At 58.3% G+C, this 9644-nt stretch overlaps 2 protein-coding genes across 2 annotated transcripts; one reads left to right on the top strand and one right to left on the bottom strand.

Moving 5' to 3' along the window:
• Nucleotides 1–20: 20 nt before the first annotated feature.
• On the top strand, nt 21–5351 carry EXOSC1 (exosome component 1; the record flags this gene model as incomplete). Its single annotated transcript, XM_032781537.2, has 7 exons — nt 21–152; nt 1763–1837; nt 2577–2665; nt 3694–3727; nt 4306–4356; nt 4460–4544; nt 4938–5351. Coding segments are annotated over 7 exons (573 nt in total), but the record flags the coding sequence as incomplete, so codon positions are not given.
• Nucleotides 5352–6352: 1001 nt separating this feature from the next.
• PGAM1 (phosphoglycerate mutase 1) lies at nt 6353–9283 on the bottom strand. The gene is made up of 3 exons (XM_032781542.2): nt 8929–9283; nt 7609–7789; nt 6353–7342 (listed from the first exon to the last, which is right to left on the bottom strand). The coding sequence occupies exons 1-3, from the start codon at nt 9112–9114 to the stop codon at nt 7173–7175; spliced, it is 537 nt and encodes a 178-aa protein (XP_032637433.2). The 5' UTR covers nt 9115–9283; the 3' UTR covers nt 6353–7172.
• Between the last annotated feature and the right edge of the window lie 361 nt (nt 9284–9644).

Below are 9644 nucleotides of genomic sequence, written 5' to 3'. Positions count from 1 at the left end.
CCCCCCCGCCCCCGGCCTGACTCGGGCTGTCCCTAGGTGAGCGACTCTGCAGCCTGGAGGAGGGCGTGGCGGGCAGCGGGACCTACACCCGGCACGGCTACGTGTGCGCGGCGCTGGCCGGCTGCCTGGCGAAGACAAGTGAGGACGGAGCGGTGAGATTCCCCGCTGCTGGCCGGCCCCGCGGGGTCCATCGCGGCTGCACTCGCAGGCTGCCGGTGTCTGGGCTCGGGTTAGCGTGGGGTGCGCCCAGCCCCCCTCGGCCCCATTCCCCGCCCTGGCGCAGGGAACCCCAGGGAGTGAAGGCCCCCGCGCCCCGCCCAGCGGGGGGTAGTAGGCATGGCTGGGATATTGGGATAGAAGGGTACAGCTTGCTCAGGAAGGACAGACACGGGAAAAAGGGAGGAGGTGTTGCCTTAGATATTAAAAATGTCCACACACTTGGCCTGAGGTTGAGATGGAAATGGGAGACAGACTTGTTGGAACTCTCTGGGTAAGAATAAAAGGGGTAAAAAACACGGGTGATGTCCTGGTAGGGCTCTACCGCAGACCACCTGACCAGGAAGAAGAGGTGAAGGAGGCTTTTTTTTAAACAACAAAATCATCCAAAGCACAAGACTTGGTGGTGATGGGGGACATCAACTCCCCAGACATCTGTTGGGACAATAACACAGCAGGGCACAGATTCTCCAATACGTTCTTGGAACGTATTGGAGACAATTTTTCATTTCAGAAGGTGGAGAAAGCTACTGGGGGGAGGCTGTTCTAGATCTGATTTTGACAAATAGGAAGGAACTGGTTGAGAATTTGAAAGTGGAAGGCAGGCTGGGAGAAAGTGACCATGAAATGGTAGAGTTCATGATCCTAAGGACTGGTGGGAGGGAGAACAGCACAGTAAAGACCAGTGCCGTAACAAAGGCGAGGTGAGTGATGCACTTGCCTCAGGCGCACAAAGCGGAGGGGCACAGCTCTACCGTCGCCGCTTCATCGGCGTGGGTCCGAGTCCCTGTCGGAGGGAAGGACTCGCCCCCGAATTGCCACAGCCGCTTCATTCATTCTTGGGCGGCAATTCGGGGGCGAGTCCTTCCCTCTGACAGGGACTCAGGGACCTGCTGCCAAAGAGCTGGAGCCGGCCCTTGCCTCGGGCGCAAAAATTCTTTGTTACAGCTCTGATAAAGGCAATGGATTTCAAGGCGGCAGACGTTAGCAAACTCAGGGCGTTGGTAGGTGAGGTCCCATGGGAAGGAAGTCTAAAGGGGAAAACAATTGACGACAGTTGGCACTTTTTCAAAGAGACATTAAGGGCCCAAGAGCAAACTATCCCACTGCGTAGGAAGTCTGGCAAGAGACCACCCTGGCTTAACCAGGAGATCTTCAATGATCTGAAACTCAGAAATAAGTCCTACAAAAAGTGGAACCTTGGTCAAATGAGAAAGGATGACTATTCGCATGGGCTAGCCCCCAGCTCCGCCCAGGCCGTCCCCAGAGCTGGAGCCACAAGACCCCCTGTGCCACAAGCCCAGAGCCTCCCCAGGCCTATTATACCTGCTGCCCATGAATATAAAGAAATAACTGAAGTGTGTGGGGACAAAACTAGTGCTCAGTCCTGCGTGGGGGCTGACAGTCTGGACTGGCTAAGCTCCTTGCCCGAGCTGGGCCTGGTGGACGTGGCACCAGTGTGCCAGTCGCTGGCTCCGTAGGAGGTGGGAGATACTCGTACCAGGCACTGGGCTAACCGGAGGCTCTTCTCTCTGCACCTGTGCAGCTGCCGGTGGTGTCTGTGGTGAGAGATGCCGAGTCCCAGCTCCTGCCCGACGTAGGGGCCATCGTGACGTGCAAGGTAAAAGCAGCCGAACCCGCCAGGCCTGCAGGGTCTGTCTCATCACAGGGGCACCGCATCTGGGGTGACATAGAGGGCGCTTTGGCACGGGGTGGGGTGGGGGTGAGGATAGGAGTCCTCTGCAATAGATGCCCAAGTAATGACTGTTAAGTTTTACAGCCCTTCCCCTTTGCCGCACAGCCTGCGGACGATGCCCTCTCTGCCCTTGTGCCAGGCTTCTCCCGAGGGGCTAGCAGGCCAGGCCGGGCGCCTCTTGGCTCTACAGCGCCAGTGCCAACCAGGCCACACTCTGCTCTGGGCCGGTGCCACAAGCTGCTGAGTCTTGTCTCCTTGCCTGGTGGGGCAGTTGTCAGCATGGTGGACCCTGCCCCCATCTCTCAGCCCAGAGGCCACTGAGGGTGTGGGCCATGGAGGCTGAATTCCTGCTTTCCACCAGGCTGGCCCTGCTCTGGGGAGGAGGTGAGGACCTTTCCCCCCAGGGCTGTGGGGCAGGCATTAAATCCTGGCGTGCTTGGCTCCTTTGTCAGGCTGGAGGGGAAGGGGGTGCTGTTTAGGGGGAGTGGGGTCTGCCTGGCATGCAGTGACTCCCCTGGGAGCAGGAAGGAGAAGCAGAAGTGGCATTAGGTCCCCTAGAGGAGAGCCAGGAGGAGCCAGTCCCTGCTGGGCTCCCTGCCTAGTACATGGGCACCTCTGGGGGCAGCGCTCAGCCCAGGGTTCATACCAGACTCTCTCCTCACAGGTGTGCAGCATTAACTCCCGCTTTGCCAAGGTGCACATCCTGTACATTGGCTCCACGCCACTGAAATCCACCTTCCGAGGCACCATACGGTAGGGCCTGGCCTCGTCTGCCCTTCCCTAGGGGAGGGTTGGGTTCCTGCTGGTGCCTTATGTGACGAAGTGAGGCTGTTCTTAATGTTTCCTCCAAATACTGTGTGGGTGCCTCAGTTCCTCCTATGCATTTCTTAAGTCTCCAATGTGCATAAATGGTCGACACTCTGTATCCTGGCAAGAAATGGCTGAGGCCTTTTCCCCTGCAAGAGGATGCTAAAAGTGTGGGACAAGAGGTCAGGTGACCTCCTGGCCCAGGAAAGAGATACAGCCTAGAGAGGAGGCGCTGGAGGGGGTTGTTAGTCTGGAGCTGGCTGGGGATGAGAAGTGAAGTGCAGACATGGGGGTCTGGCTCACTGTCCCCCAGAATGGACCCGGCTGAGGAGTCCCATTCTCTGTACCTACAAGCTCTGTTTTAGACCATGTTCCTGTCATCTAATAAACCTGTTTTACTGGCTGGCTGAGTCATGTCTGACCGCAAAATGGGGGTGCAGGACTCTCTGGTTTCCCCAAGACCCCGCCTGGGTGGACTTGCTGTGGAAAGCGCACGGAGGGGCAGAGGATGCTGAATGCTCCAAGGTCAGACCCAGGAGGTGAAGCCGTGTGAGCTTCTTGCCCTGGAGACAATCTGCTCCAAGGGAGAGGAGGCTTCCCAGAGTCCTGCCTGGCTTTGTGGGGAGCAGTTTGAAAGCATCGCCTGGGGACTCTGTGACACCTTAATACCGCCCTGCCCACCCTCCCCCCCCGTGATCGTAAGGAGAACGGGGCCAGCTCAGTAATCCCATGCTGCCTTATCCAATGACTGGCCCCTGCAGGCTAATGCCTTCTGCCCAGCCCCAGCCCCAGGCAGTGTCCTGGGGAATGGCCTATCCCAGAACGAGGGGCAGGCAGGGGGGTGGCTAAGCCCTGTTGGGACAGTTACTGGTGGGTCTCAAAAGAAGGTGGGAGTAGCCCTGGGCTCTGCTGCCCCATGGGAGTGGGCTGGTCTGCCTGCCCCGCTACTAGGATTCTTCTGTCTCTTCTCACAGGAGAGAAGACATTCGAGCCACAGAGAAAGACAAGGTCAGTCAGGAGCGGCCTGCTTGTGTTACTGCCCTGTGCGACAGCTGACATCCCTCCTCCCCATGTGTGCAGCCATAATACCCCACTGCGGATCACCCCACTCACCTCCTCATGTCTGCAGCCATAACCCCCACCCCACTCATGGCTTGCCCTACCCATCTCCCTGCCCATGCAGTCCTAACACCCCCCAGCATGGCTTGCCCCACTCACCTCCCTGTGTCTGCAGCCATATCTCCTCCCCACACCCGCCGGTGTGTGCAGCTGTAACCCCATCCCCCTGGCATGGCTTGCCCTATTCATCCCCCTCTGGGAGGGGGGTTTGCTGAGCCCGGTGTCTTCCTCCCAGGCTCTGAAGGGAGCCCCCCTCTGGGACAGGCTAAGCAATGTGCAGTGTCTGGGGCTCACTGCTGTCCCTTGGGGGGGGGGGGGGTCTGTACCCAGCTGCTCCAAAGGTAATGGGACTTGGTGGACATGGCTCTGTGGCTTCTCTCTGCAAAGGGGACTGGCCTTGGTCCAGGCCAAAGCTGGTCTCCTGTCCCCCTCCCCGACTAACCTGGGCCTTGTGTTCTCTCTGGCAGGTGGAAGTTTACAAGAGTTTCCGGCCTGGGGACATAGTCCTGGCCAAAGTGGTATCCTTCTCTGCAGTGTTGGGGCGGGGTGGGGTAGGGCATGGCCAGCCAGGCTTTTCCAGCCCGGCCCTGGAGTCTTTTCCCTTAAGCTGCTGGTGCCTAGATCTCCCTGGGGGACATGCAGTCTAACTACGTGCTGAGCACAGCGGAGAATGAGCTGGGTGTGGTGGTGGCTCACAGCGAAGCAGGTAAAAGTCACTGGCTCCCCGGGCCTGGCAGGGAGGGCTGCCTGTGGGGAGAGGATTGTAGCTCCTGGGGGTGAATGAGCATCAGGACCCTGTCTGAGGCGTTAACGGCTCACAGCCTAGTGAGGGACGGAGTCAGGATGCCTGGGTTCTGTTGCTAACCCTGCCTTTGCCTCGGCAGGCCCCTGTTCTCCTCCAGCCAGTGGGGAGGGGAGCCTGGGCGATGCTGCTCACAGCACTGCAGTCCCTTGGGAGGAGACACTGGCAGGACTCTCCCCAGAGGGAGCTGCAGTCCTGTGGGTGCTTGGAATGTTCTGTAGTCCGAGCCCCTCTGCTGGGCAGGCTGGCCCGAAGCCCTGGGGAAGCTGGACAGTGACCTCCTGTTCTTGGCTCTAGGGGCACAGATGGTGCCGATCAGCTGGTGTGAGATGCAATGCCCCAGGACGCACTCCAAGGAGCTCCGCAAAGTGGCCCGCGTGCAGCCGGAATTCCTGCAGACCTAGCTGGCCAGCCTGTGCCCCGTCCCTGCTGCAGGCAGACAGGCAGCCAGCCTGCGCCTCTGTTGTCATCCCTTAACCAGAGCAACCCCTGCAGGCCAGTGAGCTGGGACTTGACCTGCCCCAGGGCAGGGGGCCTGTGCGTGCAGCCAGCACCTCCTGGAGCATCCACTGGATTTTGGATTGTATTAAGGCTAGTGGGGGGGGGGTAGGGTCCCCTGTGCCCTTCTGCAAGGGATAGCCCCTGCCAGGGCCCTGCTCCCAATTTGGTTTTTAAACTGCTGTGCCCTGAATAAATATATTCCTGAAGGGCTCTGGGCTCCTGTCATGCTGGTGCGGATACTGCTTGGCTGTACTGCTTGTGCCCACAAGCTGGCATCCCCTTCTGGGAGCTGGAATCCAGGCCCTGTTAGCTCCTGCTGCTCCCTGGGCACTGCACAGACAGCTGTTCTGGTCAGGTATGGGCCCCTGTGCCACTTGGTGCCCAGGCTTAAATGGAACCACCCTAGGAGGCTGCCCCTACTGCCCAGTCTTGGCTTTCCCCAGGGCACTTCTGCAGGAAGGTGTGCACTGTCCAGGAGCAAGAGGCCAGACTCAAGAACTGGCCTCAGGGGTGTGGGCTGGAAGGAATGCCCCCTCTAATGCTGCAGTCCTTGCCCAGCTCCTGAGAAGGGGGTGTCTGACAATCCCTCTAACAGCTTCTAAAGGCAGTTTTCATAACCGCTTAAATTTCCACTAAGCTACCCAGCCCCTGGGTCCTGCTAACCCTGAGTAATTGAGTTGGGGGGAGAAAGCAGCAGCAGATGAGAGAGCCTACAGGAGTGGGTTCTGTTTAGGACGTTCCCTTCAGGAGTTAGGTGGCACAAGGCCTGGGCACCCTTCACAGCCATGGTGCCACCTCAGGAAAAGCCTAGGCATTGTGGGAACCAGCTCTTCAAGGCAGCCTCCTAGCCATCCAGCTCCACCATGGCAACAATGCAGGGCAGGCTGTGAGAACACTGCTGCACTGGCAGGGATCAGGGCAGCCCTCCCATGGTTTTGTAATCAGTGGAGGAGGGCCCACTCCTTTCCAGCAGATGTTCCAGGGCTCTGGGCTCCAGGAGCAGCTGGAGGGCCTATGGCCAAGGGAAGGGCAGACCAGACTTTGTGCCATGGCAGGAGGAAAGGGAAACAGACCCTGTAAGGACTCAAGGTCCAGCTGGGGTAGAAAGAGGGCATAATGGGTGCATGTGTGTGTACCTGGTGTCACAGACTCCCCCCAGTTCTATCACTGCCTCTGTGCTGGCCCTGCCAAGGGACGCGACAGACAGCAGCTATTGCACATCACTCCTTTATTGTACTGAACGAGACAACCGCTACTGTTGGACAGTTACACTAGACCCAGTGCAAATCCAGGCACGTGGCGAGGCCAATGCCAGGTACACAAGCGCATGGGCTAACATACAGGAGCTGTGTTTCACTAGCACTACACAGCAGGCAAGGGGGCAGTTGTGGCAGCAGAAGTTCAGGGCAGGGCCGATGCTAGCTCCACACCACACTCCTCCATACGCCCCCCTCCCCAGTCTGTGCTGGAAGGCATAAAATTGAAGAGCTGGCCCTGGAGAGCTTGGTACAGTCACTGGCCAGTGTGCTCCCCCACACCGAGAACACCGCTACAGATGCAGCACCCCAAACATGGCCCCTTTCAAGAAGTAAACAGGGACAAACCCCCCAGGGCATATGAGAGCAAGACTGGTCCCTGACTCACAGCAGCATTCACCCCTCGCTCACAGGCCTGGAATGACATCATCAAGCAACAGTAAAACTCATGAGGATGACAAGAGCTCCCCAAGCACAGCTGGGAAGGCCCAGAGGGACTGTCTAGGGAATGCTTGGGTTGGCCAATACCTTACACAGTCCCTGTCTAGCCCAGGGCTTGCTGGAGCCTTGCGGAGGCGGTTACCGCCTGGCTGAGGAGAGACTCCCAGCTGTCTCTGCAGTCTAGCTGACTTGTGGGTTGCAGGGTTGTCTGCAGAGGGGTGCAGGTCCCAGGGAGTTAGCTCTGTACTCGGTTCTTATGGCTGTGGGCAGTGTGTGCAGGGGAGGGGTGGGAAGGGGGCTCATCTACTGCTCACGAGCCTCCAACTACCTGCCTTCATTTCTTAGCTTTGCCCTGAGCTGCCACAGCCTCCATGGCCTTGCGGACAGTCTCCTCGTCCCCTAGGAACTGCATGGGCTTGATGGGCTTCAGGTTCTTGTCCAGCTCATAGACAATGGGGATGCCAGTGGGCAGGTTAAGCTCCATGATGGCCTCTTCGGACATGCCTGCAAACATAAGACACAGTCACCCACCGAGCCCCACACTTGCTCCTTCAGCAGGGCGCTGCCCGCCCCAGGGGCTGCGAGAGCAGCAGGGAGCAGAGTCCCAGCAATGCTGTGGGAGAGGGTCGCTGGGTGGGGAAAGGGGCGGGCAGGGGACAGAATTCAATTAGACACGTGCTGGCACTTGCCAGCACCTTGCTGAGCCTGGGGTCAAGCCAGCCCATAGCCGCACCAATTCACAGGCAGCTGAGGGCATGAGGCTGCCGTACCTTCCAGGTGCTTAACAATCCCTCGCAGGCTGTTGCCATGGGCAGCAACAAGAACTCGCTTGCCCTCCTTGATCTGGGGCACGATCTCTTCGTTCCAGAAGGGCAGGGCCCGGGCAATGGTGTCCTTCAGGCTCTCACAGGTCGGCAGTTGGTCCTCGGTCAGGTCTGCGTAACGACGGTCCTGGGGAACAACCACCAATAGCCCTCAGTCACCGTGGACATGGGCAGCAATGCCTAGCTAGTGAAGGGCTCTGGGCTCATGGTGAACTGCCCCAGATGTGGTCACTGGGAGTTCCTGCAGGGAGCCCCACCCACCACTCTGCTCTCCTGGTCTGCGTCCCCACAGGATTGGGGGTGGAGGGGGGAGCCACAACACACAACCCAGCTCTGCAGGGCAACCAAGTCCATTACAGAGTGACTCAGACCCAGGAAGCCTTTTCTAGTTCCCGGGCCTCCCCTGGATTGCTGTGCGTTTCCCATGGCTAGCGAACATTCATTCACCTGTCAACTGGACTCGGGGGGCTGCAGGCCCCTATCTCGGAACACGGTTACACTGCAGACCAAACACCCCAGGGAACTACACAGGACTGCAATGATTGACAGCACAACAGGGCTCCCACCTCCTGCCTGTGCAGTGCCTAGTGGAGTCAGTATCTTCTCATGGCAGAGGACAGCAAGCAGAGATTGAGACCAGGCAGCAGTGAGATCATTACAACCACTGGTGACATGAAGTCAGGGTGGAGCTGTGTGCCAGAGACCACGATGGGGGGTGCCCAGGGCCATGCCAAGTGCCCCTCCACCCCAGCCCTAGGCTGGGAGACCAGGAGCCATGGGAAGAGGACTGGTGCTGGGCCAAGGACTGTCTGGTTTGACCACTGAACAAACACACCTGGAAGAGACTTCATTTTGGGTGGTCCTAAAACAATTATTGGGTTTTTCATTTTTTTTTTGCCAAAACGATGAAATGCGTCGTTCGACCCAAAGCAATTTTCAAGTTCGTCCCCGTGTTGCTTCCCCTCTGGAAAGCCAAACTAGCTACGTTTCAACCCGCATATAGTTCTTTTGGCCAACCCGATTTGTCAAATCTCTGCACAGTTTTGGTCGACCCAAAGCTGCATTTTTCGGCAAATAAAGTATTCACCCCCAAAATGTCACCTCACTCCAGTCAGGACTATGCAGTAGCACCCCCCACCCCATTCACACAGGAGCCCACAGAACAGCAACCCTCATGCCAGCCAACCGTCTCCCCAGCCCAGAGGCCCCACATTCGGCTGTTGTGGGGAGAGAGGAGAAGGCAGAGCTGCGAGGGCCCCACCTTACCTTGCTGATGGTGCTGTAGAAAGGGTGGTCCGGTTCCATGGGAGGTGGTGGGATATCATAGGAACGCCTCCAGATCTTCACCTGGGCCTCCCCATGCTTAGCAGCTGTCTCAGCCTTGTTGAGGCCTGTCAGGCCACCATAGTGCCTTTCATTGAGGCGCCAGGTCCTCACCACAGGCAGCCACATCTGGTCAATGGTATCCAGCACTATCCAGAGAGTGCGGATTGCCCGCTTCTGGACAGAGGTGAAGCAGATGTCGAACTCGTAGCCAGCATCTGGAAGGGATCAGAAGCCCGAGGCCATCAGCACACAGCACCCACAAGAGGCAAACGAGGGGAAGGGGCAGATGCCAGGAGTCTCATGCTGGGGGCACGTCCCTCTTTTAGTCCAACAAGCCAGGCTCTGACATCAGGCTGTGTCTCCCCACCACCAGAGCATACACTGGTCCCCAGAACTCCCTGGCCCTAGCCTTTTTGGGATGCCCAGCCCCAACAGGCCTCCGGTGCACTCAAGATTCAACCAGAGGCAATGAGGTATGGGCATTACCCACTGGCAGTGAATCGGATCCACCCATGGCATCAGGTTTGGGAGGTCACATTAGCTCCCATCATCTGGGGGTCTCAGGGGCCCGCATTGATTTGTCCTCAGGCTGAGCAGCTGGCGTAACCCGATGGACCAGCCCGCGAGTCACAGGGTACCATGGAAAGGCAATATTT

This window comes from Chelonoidis abingdonii, chromosome 16 (assembly GCF_003597395.2).
Source record: "Chelonoidis abingdonii isolate Lonesome George chromosome 16, CheloAbing_2.0, whole genome shotgun sequence".
In the NCBI taxonomy this organism is placed as follows: Eukaryota; Metazoa; Chordata; order Testudines; family Testudinidae; genus Chelonoidis; species Chelonoidis abingdonii.
Note: the sequence above shows the minus strand (reverse complement) of the source record. Positions and strands in the feature narration are given on the sequence as shown.